General features: G+C 36.2%; 1 protein-coding gene across 1 annotated transcript in view; it reads left to right on the plus strand.

The window, feature by feature from the left end:
- Positions 1–16,942, plus strand: part of ZFC3H1 (zinc finger C3H1-type containing) — a gene marked incomplete at its 5' end in the record, with an annotated part of 44,518 nt that extends 27,576 nt beyond the window's left edge. The window contains 14 exons of the mRNA XM_009273240.1: positions 1,807–1,993; positions 2,465–2,656; positions 4,646–4,883; positions 6,015–6,120; positions 6,198–6,396; positions 6,906–7,000; positions 7,984–8,094; positions 10,425–10,529; positions 10,622–10,787; positions 11,542–11,642; positions 13,009–13,110; positions 13,708–13,747; positions 15,909–15,971; positions 16,097–16,942. Of these exons, the coding sequence (XP_009271515.1) occupies positions 1,807–1,993; positions 2,465–2,656; positions 4,646–4,883; positions 6,015–6,120; positions 6,198–6,396; positions 6,906–7,000; positions 7,984–8,094; positions 10,425–10,529; positions 10,622–10,787; positions 11,542–11,642; positions 13,009–13,110; positions 13,708–13,747; positions 15,909–15,971; positions 16,097–16,234 (1,843 nt within the window). The remainder of the gene's footprint in view (positions 1–1,806; positions 1,994–2,464; positions 2,657–4,645; positions 4,884–6,014; positions 6,121–6,197; positions 6,397–6,905; positions 7,001–7,983; positions 8,095–10,424; positions 10,530–10,621; positions 10,788–11,541; positions 11,643–13,008; positions 13,111–13,707; positions 13,748–15,908; positions 15,972–16,096) is intronic.
- Between the last annotated feature and the right edge of the window lie 259 nt (positions 16,943–17,201).

A 17,201-nucleotide genomic window follows, 5' to 3' on the forward strand; every position in this document is an offset into this window, starting at 1 on the left:
TCGTTTGTGTTTGAAAAGTGCACAATCTAATGTATTCGCAAGATTACAGTGGAATGTTGTACTTCCAGTGATAAAGTAGTGGACCAATAAACTCAGATCAGTTTCTTCTCTACAGAGTGAATGGTTGGAATAACTTTTGAAGTGACTTTCATCAGAAAGCTTTCTTACAAGAACAGTTCTGCTGTATGGTTTTATCCCTCTAGAAATGGTCCAGTTGAGCACTCAGTTTCTTATTTTGTGATTTTTTTTTTTAAACTTTGGATTTCTAGTTTCTGTTTCTTTAAATAGTTCTGCAGGGTGCCATATTTTTACTGGCAATCAGATAATTTCAGTGGGAATTCTGTTGTGATGGTTTCATTCTAGAGATTGACTTCTATTTTAATAGTGAGGTACTGGCTTAAGCAGCTGCAGCAGAGAGGAAGGGGAGTGGAGGGGAGCAGCTCTCTTAAAAGCCTTGTGTAAACTGTGGGTAATGGCAAATGTAGCAAAAGATCAGTTTAGCTGTATCAATAGCTGCCTGAGCACTAGAAGGGATAGAACTGGAAAGGCCAGTACTCAAAGAAAATACTACCAGCAAGTGGCAGGGTGAGAAGAACACACTCTAAATATAAGCATACTTGGCAAAAGGCCAAGAAAAGAAGGGAGAAAACCTAATGGAAGACAATGCATCCTTTTCTTAAAACAGCCACCCCCCTCCCACCCCTACCTCAGTACTCTGAAGAAAGTGAGTAGTTTAGTAGGTGGCAGTGGTGATAGAAGGGCTTGGGAAGGCTTCAGACTTATACATGGTTAACTGTGTTTTATTTTGGGACATGTGGTTTTTTTCCTCTCATAAATGTCTATGCAAAGTAATTTCTAAAAATGTTTTCAGAATAAATGTGACCTCAAGCTTTCTGTGGTTTTGTGGAAGCTTGTTCATGAATTAAAGCTCAGCTCTGTGGTTTACAATCTCATCAGTTATTTGAGCTAATCTTGTATTACTTCGCTGGTATCATCTCATCATAGTTATCTCAAAAAGTAAAATCTCCTTTTTTTAATGTCTTAGAGGCAGAGAAAACCTGCATGACATGCATAGAAACCTGAAATAAAGGCTTATATTTTATGACTGTAGAAAGTAAATCAAATATGTAACAAATATTCTAACTTACTTTACTAAGCCTTTGAAATTTCTACTGAAATTTTTAAGTCTGTATGATGTAAATGCCTTTATATGATTGCAGCATGAGACTTCTGCTTACAGATGAATCTTACTCATTTTCAACTAAATTGGACTCTTATTTGAATTGACACTCTTCCTAGAAAACTTACTTTTCCATGCACTATGATAATTGCACCTAATAATAACCTTTGAAGGATGAAAACTTACTGAAACTTTGAAACTTTCATAGTAAAGGACAGCATATTTAAAAAAAAAAGATGGCTGTGTCACTTCCATTCTAATTATAAGCATCCATTTTCCATATTTGTGCATCCATAAGCATCCATATTTGATCTTGTGCAAGTCATAATACTTTCAATTAAATTGGACTCTTATTTGAATTGACACTCTTCCTAGAAAACTTACTTTTCCATGCACTATGATAATTGCACCTAATAATAACCTTTGAAGGATGAAAACTTACTGAAACTTTGAAACTTTCATAGTAAAGGACAGCATATTTAAAAAAAAAAGATGGCTGTGTCACTTCCATTCTAATTATAAGCATCCATTTTCCATATTTGTGCATCCATAAGCATCCATATTTGATCTTGTGCAAGTCATAATACTAACAGTTTGTGAGTGCTTTTTTAATTTAATTTTTACAGCTCATCGTCTGAGTGTTTAGATTCTACTTTAAATGTTTTGGCTCGAGCCCTTGAGAACAACAAAGAAAATCCTGAAATTTGGTGTCATTACCTCAAACTCTTCTCAAAAAGAGGAACCAAGGAGGAGATACAGGAAATGTGTGAAACAGCAGTGGAATATGCTCCCTCTTACCAAATCTGGTGGACAGTAAGTAAAAAAAAAAAAAAAGTATATGTCTAATGTTTATGTAAGTGTGCATTTTCTACTGTAGAAAACCAGTACATATGACAGGGAACGTGTGAAATGAAAAATACTATAGCTTTTTGAAAACTCAAAAGTTGCTCAGAAAATGAAGCAATTCAAAGTTCTGTTTGCAGGATACTTGTAGAAATCATCATTTTTCCTCAGGTAATAAAAGTTATTTCAAATAAAGATGTTACATTTCTTACTTTTTGTTACTTAAGCTTGCAAAATTTAACTTTGACTATTTGATCTTTAATATTTAAACAGTATTTCTTGAGGTTTAATGTGAAAATTTGGTGTGAGGGAGGGCAATATGGTTCATAAGGTGGTGAAAGACATTATCCGAAGTTTGTGATTCATGTGATTTTGAACTTTAACCTAGAAGCTTTACTAGTATTCTGATTATTATTATTAATATGAATTATTTCTCTCTAGTTTTTGAATTTGGAGAATTCCTTTGATGGAAAAGACTACGTATGTGGGAGGATGCTGCAGTTCCTAATGGAAGTGACAGGGGGAGAAGAAAATGCAAATCTTGTGTCCTTTCAGCTGCTGGAGACTCTCCTATACAGGGTTCACTTAAGCCTGTTTACAGGAAGACATCAGAATGCTCTTGTTCTGCTGCAGGTAACTTCCAGGTTACCACCCCAGGAATTGTCTTTGTACCTTCATCTTTCTAATGCCTGTGACTCTGATAGTGTCAACTTTAGAAGAACTGTTCCTTCCTTTATTTGCTGAAGGAATTTTCCTAGAGACTTCCGTTTTGAGATGACGCCATTGTAAAATTTCGATACATATTTGGGGTTTTTGCTACCTATTTTGCTTTGCTTGTGTAGCTAATAGCCTAGACCACTAATTCCCAGGGAATTGCTTTACTTCCTGATTTCTGGTAAGCTGTAGAACATTTTTACGCAGTGAAGGGCCTGTGAGTAATGTATTGCCTCAGGTACTCAAATGCTTATTGCTACAGAAATTACCAAACCAGTAGTTCTTGGGAAGGAACATAGTATGATGTTACCTAACAGTATTGCCCTGCTCCAAAATTTGGAGACTGTTAAATCAGACTTTATTGATCCCATGAACTCCAAAGTCATGGAGTTATCTCAGGCTTTTATTGTGACTGTAGAAAGAATTTAGGTCACTGTTACTGTTCTGTAGACAATAGAAGCGGTGGATGAAGGTGAGACATTGAGTGCTGACATCGACTCCTACTAAAAGTGGGAGCTGCTGTAGTTTCAATTGCAAGTTTTTTTCATTCCTACCAGCAGGTGGCACCTGTTGCTTGCTACACTCTACAACATTTTTCTCAGTTGTGTGGTTTAAGGCTGTAATGCTTTTTTTCTAGCTCCTGTTTAAATAGAGAAGTGTAATGCTGTGTTGACTTCCTCCAAAAACTATTCTAAACACAGCAGTACTGATAGATGTAATTCTGAATGTTTGACTGAATGAACAAAAATAACAGAGGGGAAAAAAAACTCAGTTTGTGTTGAATTGACATGGAAATCCAGTGTGTATGGGAGAATAACATGGGTTGGTTTCCCTTACCTTTCCCCAAAGCATCATCACAAACTGAAACATTTTTTTTGTGTTTTTTTCTATTCGTCTGAAATGTGTAGTTGAAAAGAATGTCTTGGGGAGAGATCATTTAGCCATATTTAAAAGAAGATAATTTCTAAGTAAATGCTACTTCAGAGTAAGTAGCAACGTGTCTCTTTGAAAGCTTGAAAGCAAATTTTCTGAAGTAAATATTTTGAAGGGTGAATAAGTGAAATGTTTTTGAAACTTCAGTTTTCGCCTATTACAGGACAAATTCCTGGTGAATTTTGCCTAAATTTGTAAGTACTTTCACTCCCTTGAAAGTGCATTCTTTGATTGTACTGCATTTATCCAGAAAAATGTTGGCACATCACTAGCCATGAGATTCTGTTCTGTTTTAGGAGCAATTGTGGTTAGACTTTGTCTAATTGCATGCTCTAATGATTCTGTTTGGGATCTGCCAATTTAACTGGGCTATTCTAGTTTTGCATATGACTGGTAGGAAAATTTGAAGCAGTATCCTTGTTCTCAGTAACGTTTCCAACACTTTTTTTTTTAAACAGTATGTCTAGAGATGGTGGTGCTTTCAGTAGACTTGGATAGCTGTAACTTAGTAGCTGTATAACTAGGACTTAATAAAAACAACCCAAAACCTAACAAACAAAAACCCCAAAACCGCAAAACCCTGTAGGATATAGCAAGCTGAATCCAACTTGTAGATGAGTTGTCTCTAGAGCTAATGCATTATTTCTATGCAACTGGAAGTAATTGTCCAAGAATTAAGCAGAAAAATGGAACACGTTGGGCAATGCATGTTTTCAAAGTCTATCTCTGTTCACACTTCAAAATAACAATCTTCCTCAGTTTTTCTAAACCTGTTACTAGAAATTATGCGTACGATTTGAATACGGTCACACATTCACATAAGCCAAATATAATCATGATTGACATAAAGAATTAGTTTTTTCTGTGGAAAAGATTTGAGAATATTAAAACTTACTCATCCTGTTTCCTTTTCTCATTCTTAGATCTTAAAGATTTTATAGTTGAAATACAATGTATTTCTTTTAACCTTTACAGAATGCTTTAAAATCAGCAAATGAAAAGACAATATCAGAACGCCTTACTGTAAGTGACCGTTGCTTGGCTTGGCTGGCTTACATTCATCTAACTGAATTCGGTGTTCTCCCAGTCAAGTTCTATGATCCAGCTAATGTCAGTCCTTCAAGGATCGTGAACAAAGAGCCATTTTTAATACCATGGCAAACAGTTCAAGATGTGAAGACTGATCCTGATACGCTGTTAGCTATGTTTGAAGGTAAGATTAAGGAGGTAAACTATTTCATACATTACTTGTTGTAAATCAAGAAATATCCAACTTTTGGAATTTCAAGGCAGTGCAATATTGCTGATGACTATGTTAAGCCATTGGGATTACTCCAGTGAATATTTCATCTTGATTTGAACAGAGGAGTGAGGAAAGTCCATGTTGTCCGGTACTTAACACACACACTGAGTTTTTCATCTATGGTTCAAAGCCATAGCTTTTTCTCTGAACTATGATATTCTATCCAGATGAAGACTAGTGGCTTGTGACAGTATGACATTGCTAGTTTTCTTGGGCTTGTGCCAAGCTTCTGTTGTCGTTCTCTCTCTTACCCTCCCTCCCCTCAATGGGATGTGTCTATTGGAAAGTTACTTTCCTTAGAAGAGGCAGAGCGATGCATGTGTTTGTCTTCGTTCAAAGTTTAAGTAAACTGAATAATTTTTTTTAAAGATGTAGAATGAAGATACTAGAAGAAATTGAATTCTTGACTTTTGGTACTGCCAGAGGTAGAGTTTATAATAGCATTGTATAAATGTCAGTACTTAACGTGTTGGCCAGCAGCAGTATTGAATTGCTGCTGAGAATATATCTATGCTGCAGGTGGTAATGTAGTGTGGAAATACTCAAGGACAGGTTGAGTAGCCCAACTGTGGGAGTGAAGGCAGTCTAGCCATGATAATGGGGTGTTCATTATGGGGTGTTCATTGTTGGGTAACTTTATTATGCTGAGAAGAATAAAAATATATTAGTTTTTGTCTCAATAGCTTTCAGCAGCTATGCTGAAAATCCTGGAATGTAGTTTTAAATATAGCAATACACTGCTATCTGTAATGTGGCTTTAACATCGCATTGGTAGGATGTTTCCTGGTTTTTAAATGAACGAGGGATGAAATTCTGAGAGACTTTTGTCTTTGCACTGTGGTGATAAGTGTTAAGAAAGCTTTTCCAAAGATGGTCATCTTCCTTTTCTTAATAATTAGCAAAAGCAGCACTCTCAGAAATATCTTTCCACACTTATGTGTTTTAATTAGGTTAGATGAGACTTTTTATTATGTTAAGGCTTGAAGTAACTTTGACATTGCTTGAGGTCTAAAGGCTTGATTTTATACTTCTGTTTTGAAGATGCGGTCAAAACATGTACTGATGAAAGCCTTGAACCTGACAAAAGAATAGCTATCTGCTTTCCTCTCTACAGAAATAAGATAGCTTTGCTGAAACTTCTTGAAAGGTAAGTTGTTTCAAGACATTTTTAATAGGAGTACTCAACTCTGCTTTTTTGAAAACTTACCTTTACTTTTCTTTAAGGTGGGAGTCTGCTGCAGAACTTTGTAGATCTTTATTGGAGCTCTGCCCTAACAACTGCCAGCTCTTGGAAAGTTTGGCCACCTTGCATTTGCACATGGAGCAGAGTGACAATGCCTACAAAGTGTGGATTGGAGCTTTTGAGAAGAATCCTCAGAATGCAGAAATTTTTTATCGGTTATGTAAATTCCTTGTTTCACAGGTAATACTCCACTCCAAAACTCATTTTGTTGGGTCTGCTGGCTTTATGAAGTTTGGGTTTTATGGGTTGTTTCAAACACTTACCAAATTGATTAATCTTCATGATATTTTTGTAATGTCTAGTATTCCTTTATATACATGGGGAAAATAGAATTGGCAAGATTAGTGACATGATTAAAGATAATCAAAGGAATTACATAATACCATAAATTTACAGTTTGGGTTGTTCTAATCCAGTGATAATATTCTTAAGCAAGAATTATAGACACTAACAGTAAACCCTGTAATATGTTTCCACCTTTTTTCTGCTACCTGCTGAGTTTCCAGCTTTTTTCTGCTACCTGCTGACTGACCCAGTTAGACTTCATTCTTTAGAGAATTAAGACAGTGGAGCATTGCAGAGAGAGACACGCCACTTATTATTTATTTATTATGCTTAAAATGCTTGTCATTTTCAGGTTGATGTTTGATTTTAATATTTTATTTTTAAAAATAAAAACCTCAAAACAGGAAAGGTCAAGCAGTATTCTTCCACTGTTGCAAGATTTTGTGGCAGCTTTCTTTGAGAATACATGCCAACAGCATGGTCCCATGGATCTCTTAAGGTACATTTAGAATATCTTTTTTCTATTTAAATTTTGGTAATATTAGCATTTTCTTGAAAAACAAGACAGTCTAGAACTTTTAAACTTCTATATTTTTAGCTTGGTGTGTTTTGCTAAAACTTCAGTGAATTATGATTTGGTAGTTTATAAGGTTTATAGTAGTTGTTTGTGCGTATACACTAAATCGTAAACCCACAAGCATTTAAAGATGAAACAGCCAGCAAGTTTAGTGTCTGGATTTGGGGAATGAAAATCAGTCATATGTATGCCAAAGTTGGTTGTCTTCTTCCTGCCCCCCCCCCAAGCTAGGAGCCTGAAATTGCGTACCTAAACCACTGTATTTAGGCACTTGCAAAAGACATCAATCCAGAGGTCCAGCATGCTATTAATCAGCAAGATCATTATTGCTGAAAAGGCAGAGGCTCATTATTTAGCCTGCTGGTTGTCCACTTGAATTTTAGCACCTAATTGAGAGGCTTATTGACGTTTTGAAATATGCAAGTTCCCTATAGTCAAAATAGATGCCTCTGAAGGCCTTCAAAGGAAGACCTTCTGTGCTAAAGCTTATGCAGATGAGGCTTTGAAATATTTTTATCTCCAAGTTAGGTGTTAGATTTTATTCCTGCTTACATTTATTTACATTAAATTTAGTACTGGCAATGCAGCTTAGCTGACTGTATGTAGATGATTGTACCTTACTTGATGTATTTTATGTGGGGAGGGGGAAGTCTGAGATATAAAGCAACATTTCACTTTGTACGTAATGAGGGAGTAAATACTTTCTGTATTAACTATTTCTATATTTCCGTGTAATGCTTTCTGTATAAATTGTATCTGGTTAGAGTTGAACTAAAATCTAGGAAAAGTGCATCTGTCTTTAATATGTCCCATGAACTGGATTTCAGAACTAAATGTTGCATCCATATAGGACTCTTCCATGTAGAGGGTTATTCTCATTTACTACTACTTTTTTTCTCCTGTAGATATCTCTTGAATTTTCCAATGCCAATTGAATTTACATCACCTCTCTATAAAGAACATCTTACGGATGATGTTGTAAACCAGCAAATCCCATATCTGTGGCAGATCTACTGGTGAGACTTTCTAAAGTATTTCTGAGAAACAGCTATTGGGTCTGAGTAAATTGCATTTTCAAAAGCAGAACATTCATTATTTGCCTAAGGGTATACCACTTTGAGTTCTTTCAATAAATGATCTGCCCGTCCTTAGAGAACCTACCTGCCTGCTGCACAACAGAGACAATTTTATGGAACTGTGAATTGCATGTCAACTTAAATTCTCCACTTGAGAAATCTTTCAGAAATTCTGCCCTATGGGAACAGTAACAGGTGTGTTCACCTCACAAAATGATTTTTTTTGTTTTACTTTTGTTTTAGGTTGCTATTGCTAGCAGTGTTCTTCTTTCTTCTGGCTTTCAGTTGTCTCCTTTTTATTTTACAATAGTTTCCCCCACTCTGTTTAACTTAGTTTAGCCCTGGCCTCCCCACCTTCCTTGACCCACGGTTTCAGCTGTTTATGGAGCTATTATCAACAGGCTATAAAAGTTGGAACTAGCCACAGACGCCCCTCTGTAGCAAAGTAATACAGCAAAGTGACCTTTTTGTCTGCAAGAAATTGCAAAGGTGACAGATCTTTGTCATGTATACACAATCTTTTTTTTTGTTTCTTCCACTATTCCTTTCCATAGCAGCAGTATCCAGGATTGGCAAGCACCAAAGTGTTAACCATCTATAACTTACTAGGATAACTGTGGTTACCAAGGTGTTGACTCAGGCTGTTGAAGAAGTTTACCACTTCATGGTCTGGGTTTGTCAGTCTTCACAGGTAGCTATTTGGCTTTTCAGATGAGTAAAGGGGCAAAGATGATAATGCTTCAGATACTGACTGAGGACTCCTCAGAACTCCTTCAAAACTGTTGCTTATGTATGGTTTTCAAGAAGATCTTTATATAAGGTTTAGATTAAGTTATCTTAATGTTTTCTCTTGATACTGTCCATTAATACCAACTTAAATAAATGTTTTTTAGAAAATACTTACCTCTTTGCAAGTTCAATTTTAAGTTTGGTACTTGCACAGTAGAAACATTGTTAGAAAGACACTTGAGGTCACTGTTTAGTCTAGTCATTAGGGACCTTAACTTAAGCTCAGATACGCCTGTATTTTAGCACCTGCTTCTTCTAGTGTTCTTGAAATAAGTGCCTAAATTACTTTCAGAGCTAATAATTGAGTGTTTCTGTGATTGAGTTTTGCTACAGTAAGTGCCTAGGTATTTGGGCCTATTGTATGCCTTCCTTTTTTCAGGTACAGAGAACAAAAGACATAAAACTTCTCTTTTACCAAGTGAAAATAGTCAGATTGAAATCAGCAAAGCCTCAAAGCTCAAGGAACAATGTTTTACTTTTACTTGGAAAGATCATTGTGTGTGTGTGAGATTGAAATCAGCAAAGCCTTAAAGCTCAAGGAACAATGTTTTACTTGGAAAGATCATTGTGTGTGTGTACACGTGTGTGTGCGCGCACGCAAACTTATACACACACTTTTTTAGAAAGAGTAGCAAATAGGTGATTTAGTTTGTAGTTCCTGGGGAAAGCAGGACTAGAATCAGGCACTCTGATTATGTGACCCTAGTCAGGAGGGTTCTGTAGCAAGGTAGCAACATCAGCCCTATCTTATTTTGCATTTCTGTAGTCTTCCTCTTCATGAGTGGTTTTTTTTTTTTTCCCCCCTCCTATGACTTACTGTTTTACCTTTTTTTCCACTGTTACTTTACACTTTGAAATAAGGATTGTTCACTGAATTGTGGTCAAAAAATGTCTACTGTCTTTGGTGACGTCCTATATGTTGGTCTGACCATATGTTTCTTTAAGGAGCTGTGGAACAAAATTAAGGGGGTTTTTGACTGTTCTTGTCAGGTGTTTTTTTTTTCCTCAGATGATCAGCATATTTCTACCCCAGATCCCCAGTAGTATTTGTTACAGAACACTAGTTTTGTTGCCACAGTCTGATACCATTTCTCAAGTGGTTTTAATCTGACTTTGATATTTATTGTTCTGGAGCTTTCCAGACGGAAGCTCAAGACTTGTCTCCATTCTGTAGCAGTCAGAACATCCCTATTGTAAGGATTAGTAAAAGGATACTTTACAGGAGTAGAAGGCAATTCGTAATGTTTCATTTCTATTTAAGTTGAGTTTCATTTTAAACTGCATGGTTTCTGTATTAGTCCTTATTATCTGCAGTTGAGACTTACCCATTTTAATAAGTTGACTGATAAATTAGTCCATAAAACTGAAAACACTGTTTTTTTTTCTTGCATCTCAGAGTGGGAAGTTCTTCATTTTTTCTTATTCTTAATAACATGCATTGTTTATGACATACAACACATTTTAACTTTTAATATAAACAGTTTGTGCCAGTCTCTTCATGCAAGTGTTGGTGAAGCACTGGATGCTTATGAAGCAGCTCTGGGGGCAGTGATGCAGCAGGAAACTGTTCAGAACATCTGGCTGGAGTAAGTTCTTAAAGGACGAAAGTAAATTAATCTTAAAACTATTAAGTGAAGGCTACCAGAACCATCTTTTTTTTTTTTTCTTTTTCTTCCAGTTACCTTGTTTTTATCAATAGCAAAGTTGTTGGATCCAACAACAAAGTTCAAGAATTCAAGCTTTTTACTGACCTAGTGAACAGATGTCTGGTTACAGTCCCCACACGATACCCAATTCCTTTTAGTACTGCTGATTATTGGACCAATTATGAGTTTCATAATAAGGTAAAAATGTGTCTGTAGACAGTTTTAATTAAACAAGGAGACTGACCTTTTAGCAGGTACCTGTAATTTACTTGTTCAAATACAGCACCACAGTAGTATATGAACACTGAGAGCTAGGAATTGGTAGAAAAAGAAACAAGTATCTAAGGATAGTAGTGTTCTGAGCAGAAGACTATGTAGCAGTGACCTTATGAATAAAGGGTGTGTAAGGCAAAAAGAAACTTTATTATGGCATGCTTTAATACTGTGAATACAGCTGTTAATGACAAACTATTCTTTCCTAGAGAAAAGAGAAAATGTGTAAGGGAAGGAAGAGATGGTTGAGCAAGACGGGTCTGCAGAGCAGTTACACTGGCAGATGGAAACAGTATTTAAGCTGTCAGTTTTGATCATAGAAATTACAGTGGTTGAGAAACAGAAGAAATAAAATAGGAGTAAAAACAAGTTGAGGACCTATACAGACAGAATAAAGCTTATAGAAACCCTGGGTCCCATTTTGCTAACATCCAGTGCAGTTCTCTTTACTCACTAAGTGCAGGCTAGAAGGACTAAAATACGTGGTGTTAGCAACTTGACACTAACTTTTTATTGCACGAATTGATTTCTATATCCTTGAGGGATAAGGTTTGTAGTTGATAAGGTTTGTAGATGGTAACTCACTTTAGTCATAATGTTCACAGTTCGTCATTCCATTATTCTTAGCAAAATTAGACAGGTATAAAGTGGATTAATGTTTATAATTCAAATTCTACAGGTAATTCATTTTTATTTGAGCTGCATTCCAAAATCTCAGCATTCCAAAACCTTGGAACGGTTTTGTTCTACCATGCCTGCTAATCCTGGACTTGCACTGAGGTATGTAAAAATACTTGTAATCAAGACAAACAGCTGGTTAACATAACTACTGTTTTTTATGCAAGACATGCATGATTTGCTTTCTACTACAAAAGCAAAACTCTTCCTTTATTACTGCATGTTGCTTGAGGCACATTGTGCCTTCTGACATCTTGATCTTTCTTGTATTTGACAGGGTTCTGTTTTATCTACAGAAAGGTTATAATTATACAGGAATTAACTCTGCATTGTACATGATGAGTACAAATGGTCAAAATTTCAAGTGTGTAGAGAAATGTCAGATATGTATTAAAATGTTGTTACTTAACGATCTATTAAAAGTATAGTTCCAGCATAGAACAAATAAAAATGGATACACCAGCATATAACAGTGCTACATGAAGGCTTAACTTGACATTTATTTAGCAAAGATAAACCATTCTCAATTTTGAAAAAAATCTTACGGGAAACAAAACCAGTTAATGTAAGCATCGCACTGATTCTTACTTGAACAATCTTGTTACTTAACGATCTATTAAAAGTATAGTTCCAGCATAGAACAAATAAAAATGGATACACCAGCATATAACAGTGCTACATGAAGGCTTAACTTGACATTTATTTAGCAAAGATAAACCATTCTCAATTTTGAAAAAAATCTTACGGGAAACAAAACCAGTTAATGTAAGCATCGCACTGATTCTTACTTGAACAGTATTTCAAAGTGTAATCTTCCAGGATTAGAGAGTCCGTGTTTTACTGTATTCAGCTGCAGTGAACTCATGAACATTTGATTGAATAATTTTGAAAAGTCCCCAAACACTTACTGTTCGTCATTGACAGTGACCCCAAAGAATTCAAAGCAAGACTTGAAATAAGTGTGTGTGGTTGGGGGTGTGGGGAGAGTATGACACACCTGTCTTTGGCACACGAAGTTGAATGGCTGCATTTTAAACCAAGTTGCGATTCTGTCTAGATGGAACTTGTAGCTTCCTTAGACAATGTTGATACTACATGAAATGGGTGAGCAGAACTGACTGAACAGTATCTCCTAGCCACATGACTATAAAACTAATTAGCCTCCTTTCAAATGTACAGTTACCTTGTGCATGCTAAAAATGGATCTTGTAATGTGCCAAGATCATAATTTCTCTTTGATTTCACACTTAGTTTTCTCTGAAAGTGTGTCTTAACTTTTTTGCTTTGTTTTTGTTCTGAGAGCATGTTCAGTCAATATTGAATATGGTGGCTTGGGGTTTTTTCATACTTGCAACTCTTGGCTCAGATCAGGTATAATAGATTTTGTGTAATGTGTTAGTATCTTTGGGTTGTTTTTCTGTTCCCAGTGATTAGAGCAGTGTTCCTTTCTCATGAATACCTTTTACAGACTGCTTCTGCGATACTGGGAGGAGAGCAATGTTCAAATTCTGAAACTGCAAGCCAAGATGTTTACATATAATATCCCAACATGCCTGGCCATCTGGAAAATGTAATGCAACAGTCATACATCTGTTTTCATAGATATTGCTTTTGTTTATAAGGTTTACATCACAAAGGTAAATCTGAAACATCCTTCCAGTTGGGCTTGTACTGGAAGTCTCTCTTTCGTTACCTTATTATTTAAACAGTAACTGTTTGTTACAACAGACAGAGGTACTGTCACTTCTTTAAAATGAGAAATGGAATTTCCCTTTTGGGAAAACTTATGTGAATGGATATTATGCAGATAAATATGAATGATGTATTTACAAGTTGCCTTTTTAATTCAACTATTGACTTCTGTCTCCCCTTCTCTACCCTCCCCTTTATATATCACAATAGCAGTAATCTCCGTTATCCAGTGATGCTGAACTGATTTTTTTCTTCAGTGTTTGTTCATAATGGGGAACCACTGAAATGTCTTGCTCATGTAAGGTTGTTTTTAAAAAATGGCTATTTTTATCTTTTCACTGTAGATTAACATCATTGGAAGTTAGTCAGTTTCTTTTCAAGGAATTTGTAATTCCATTCCACAGTCAGTATTCTGCCACTAATGGCATTTAAAATCATTCAAGAATAAATATTTTTATATATTTCTTTTCCTCAGAGCCATTGCTGCCGAATGCTTTCTAATGGGACAAAGAGAAGTAAGTCAACACAGCTTACTGAAATGAGTAATTATAAAATTCTGTAAAACTTTTCATACCTTGGCTTTATCCAAAGCAATGGTCATCTCTTAAACCCAAGATTTCTAGATAGTTGAAATATTCTATGCATAAACACTGAAGCATTTGCCTCAAGTGTGAGAAATATCTTTGACAATCAAGGTAGAATGGATTATATCATGATCTGATGATCAGTATGATTGTGCATACTGTTTGTGTGTATCTTTCCCTTACAGGGGGGGCCGTATTCTTCTCCCACACTTTTTTTTTCTTTTTTACCTGGAGGAGATTGCTAGCACTTAAAATATGGTAGAGGGAAGGAAGGATTGTTGTGCTGGAAGATGCTAACGACTGTCTTTACTAGTAGTTGGAAGGGTGGGTCTGCCAAGCCAATGTATGTAGAGAATTTGAGCAGTTCCTCACCCCACCAAAGACATCAGTTCTTTTTCTCCAAAAATAACAGGTTTACTCATTGGTACTTTGGGGAGGGAAGTGTTTTTATCACTATATACAAATACACGAGGGTTTTGGCACAGCAACTGAGTCACTTTTCAGTTCAAACAGAATGGATCTTCCTGGTGTTGTTGCTGTCACCTTCAAAATATTCTTCTGCCTGTGGAAAGATGCTGTGTATTGGGGGGATCACGAGGCCCTGGGTTTGTGACTCACCACTTGTTTGTGGTGTTCCTGAGCTACTTCTCTGCTGTATCTTGGTTTGCGTCATTCTTGTAGCGGCTGATTCTCAGCATCTTTCTCTTCTGTCAGTAGTCTTTCTTTTGAAACAGTATTAAAGCTTTAACTGATCCATAGTGGGTAGCATGGCTATTGTTAGACTCACATACGAAATCTTTTCTTTCCTTTTTTACTGCCTCCTAGAATGTTTAAAGAGAACACCCCCCAAGCAGACAGTTATTTGGTTTGTAAGATCAAATAGTTCAAAGTCAGGAGATATCAAAGGCATGGTTGCCTATTCAACCTTAATTCTGTCTTCGTGTTGATGGTTTGGTGTAATCTGTAATTAGTCACAGATCTCTGCTTCAGTCATTGTATTAGATGGACTATATTGTAAGGCACTGCCGATAGTGAGGCTGGTGACTTAAAAGGTCCCTGCTTTGTTTGGTTAGAAAGTTAGAAAAATAGATTTCAAATGAATCAAAAAAAGGGTCCTTAAAGAAAATGAACCAATTAAAATGAAGGCATATGTAAAACATTGTAGCTGGATTACACCCAGAAGAAATCTTGTGGTTTTCTTCTGCAACCACCTGACTACCTATATGGTGTGGAGTAAAATCACTTAAGTAGGCACACGCAGTGCGGTTGGCTTTTTTGGGGGGTGCTTAGTTTGGGATGTAGTGAGCACTAACAACTGTTTACATAAATCAGTGACTGTTCCAGATAACTGGATTTTCTAGTAAACAAGTAGGATATTGTTTTAAAATTGAATTGTGATTCAGATCCTGGATTTCCTGTTCCTGGAGAACCCGTCATTTATTCCCTTCAACAGGTCATGTAAAGGTTTGCTAAAAGAATATAAATACGAGTATTTAAAATGCCAACAAATACCTCCCCTAATGACTCTCTGATTAAAGTTGGTACTTCAAATACCAGTAGTTAAAGGAGACTTAAGTAAATACTTGCATTAAACATTTTGGTCCTCTATTTCCAACCACAAAATGGTAAAACCATTTTTTCTTTTTAGAGTTGCAAAGACGCATACTGATTGTTAAAGCACAGACAGATAGATGCTGAAGGAAAAAAGCCTCCAAAACAGTTATTTTCATTGCAGGGTTGGGATGGTATGCAATAAGCAAGACCTTGAGACTACACGTTGAGTGGTGAAAGAGAAATATTCAGTAAGCTGCTTCATTCCCTGAGCGTGTTCCATCCTGTGCAATGAATGAGGCAGGAGTCTTGTGAAGAAAAATAGAATGTCCTCACGTAATTAATCATGTGCATACAAGGGTCAGAATTAAGGTCAGGCATAAACTTGCCTTTGCTTTTAGGTAGCAATTTCATGCTTGACTTTGGAACTTTTTTTAAAAACAGATTTTAAAAATTATTGCAAGAGGTTTTTGTGCTTCAAATCAGTCATTCTGAGTGCACGAAACTGTGCTGACTTTTAATACTTGTTTTTATTTTACAGGTCCATCATTTATATCAGAGAGCCCTTCAGAAGTTACCTCTATGTGCAACACTGTGGAAAGATGTAATGTTTTCTCCTTATGATTCAGTTTGAGGTTTCATATAAATTTTCTGCATATCCCATATCCATAGATGTGGTGATGCTCAAGCTCTGGCTAAATCTTATATCTGCTTCCCCATCTCTTACAGCAACTCTTGTTTGAAGCATCAGGAGGAGGTAAAACTGATAACCTGAGAAAACTAGTTTCCAAGTGCCAAGAGGTTGGAGTCAACCTAGATGAGCTTTTAAATTTAAACACTTACAGAACAGAAAGCAAGAATCACTGAACGCTGGGTACGGTCAGCCATAAGTCCTATTAAATGCCAAAATCAGTTGAATGATCCTTCAGGCTGATCCGTGCCTAAGATCTGTGTAAGGCAGATGAGTATTGCTGAGCATATCGAGTCTCCAATCTGCTTTCCTTGAACCTGGAAACAATTAACATGACCCTCCTCTGGAAAAATGAACTCCCTGTCTGGCCTTGCTTCTGGGCCCTGCCAGATTCTCATAACGTCATCTACGTAAGTATAGTTAATCAAAATGACAGACATTATTTTTTTAATGTTTTCTTTTTATTTTGTTTTCTTTGTTTTGCTGTTCCTGATTCACTTGACACTCTCGCTGATGCCTGAGAGATCTGTGTTTGGGATTAATTTACTGGGCTGTGTTTACAGTAAAAAGCAAGTAGTCCATTTTGGGTTTTTCCTTTTTTAAACCTTTTTTGAGACTTTTTCATTACAGGATTTAAAACAAAAGCAGCCGCTCTTAAGGAAAGTGTAACTGCCGTGGCCACAAGTATGCTTCTTGCACTTGAAGGCTCTAAGAGGGTTGCTTACTGCCCTTTTCTGCATTGGACTCACGGCAGAGACTATTAAACTTGAAGATTAAAGAAACTATTGCAAATGCCAGTGCATCAGAATCTAAGAGTGGTCAATTATGTGCAATTTTTTGTAAAGAAATTTTAATTTATAATAAAGTTTAACAGTTTAAAGAAAGTTAATATTGATCTGTTTTGTATTGGTACTACCTTGTAGTATAACAGGTGTTTTTACAGAGACATTTTCAATACAAGCTGACCTTTTAAAAAAAGAATCTGTTGTCTTTTGTTATTTTGATCAAAAGGTAGGAGGATGTGGTTGAGCGACCTGCTGTGGATGTAGAATAACTACATCTCAGTGGGTTTTTTCCTCCTCCTCTTGCTTCAGGTACACAGATGTTTGTCCCCTAACAACTATTCCTGTCAATAATACCACT

This window comes from Aptenodytes forsteri, unplaced genomic scaffold, assembly GCF_000699145.1.
Source record: "Aptenodytes forsteri isolate BGI_AS27 unplaced genomic scaffold, ASM69914v1 Scaffold366, whole genome shotgun sequence".
Lineage (NCBI taxonomy): Eukaryota > Metazoa > Chordata > Aves > Sphenisciformes > Spheniscidae > Aptenodytes > Aptenodytes forsteri.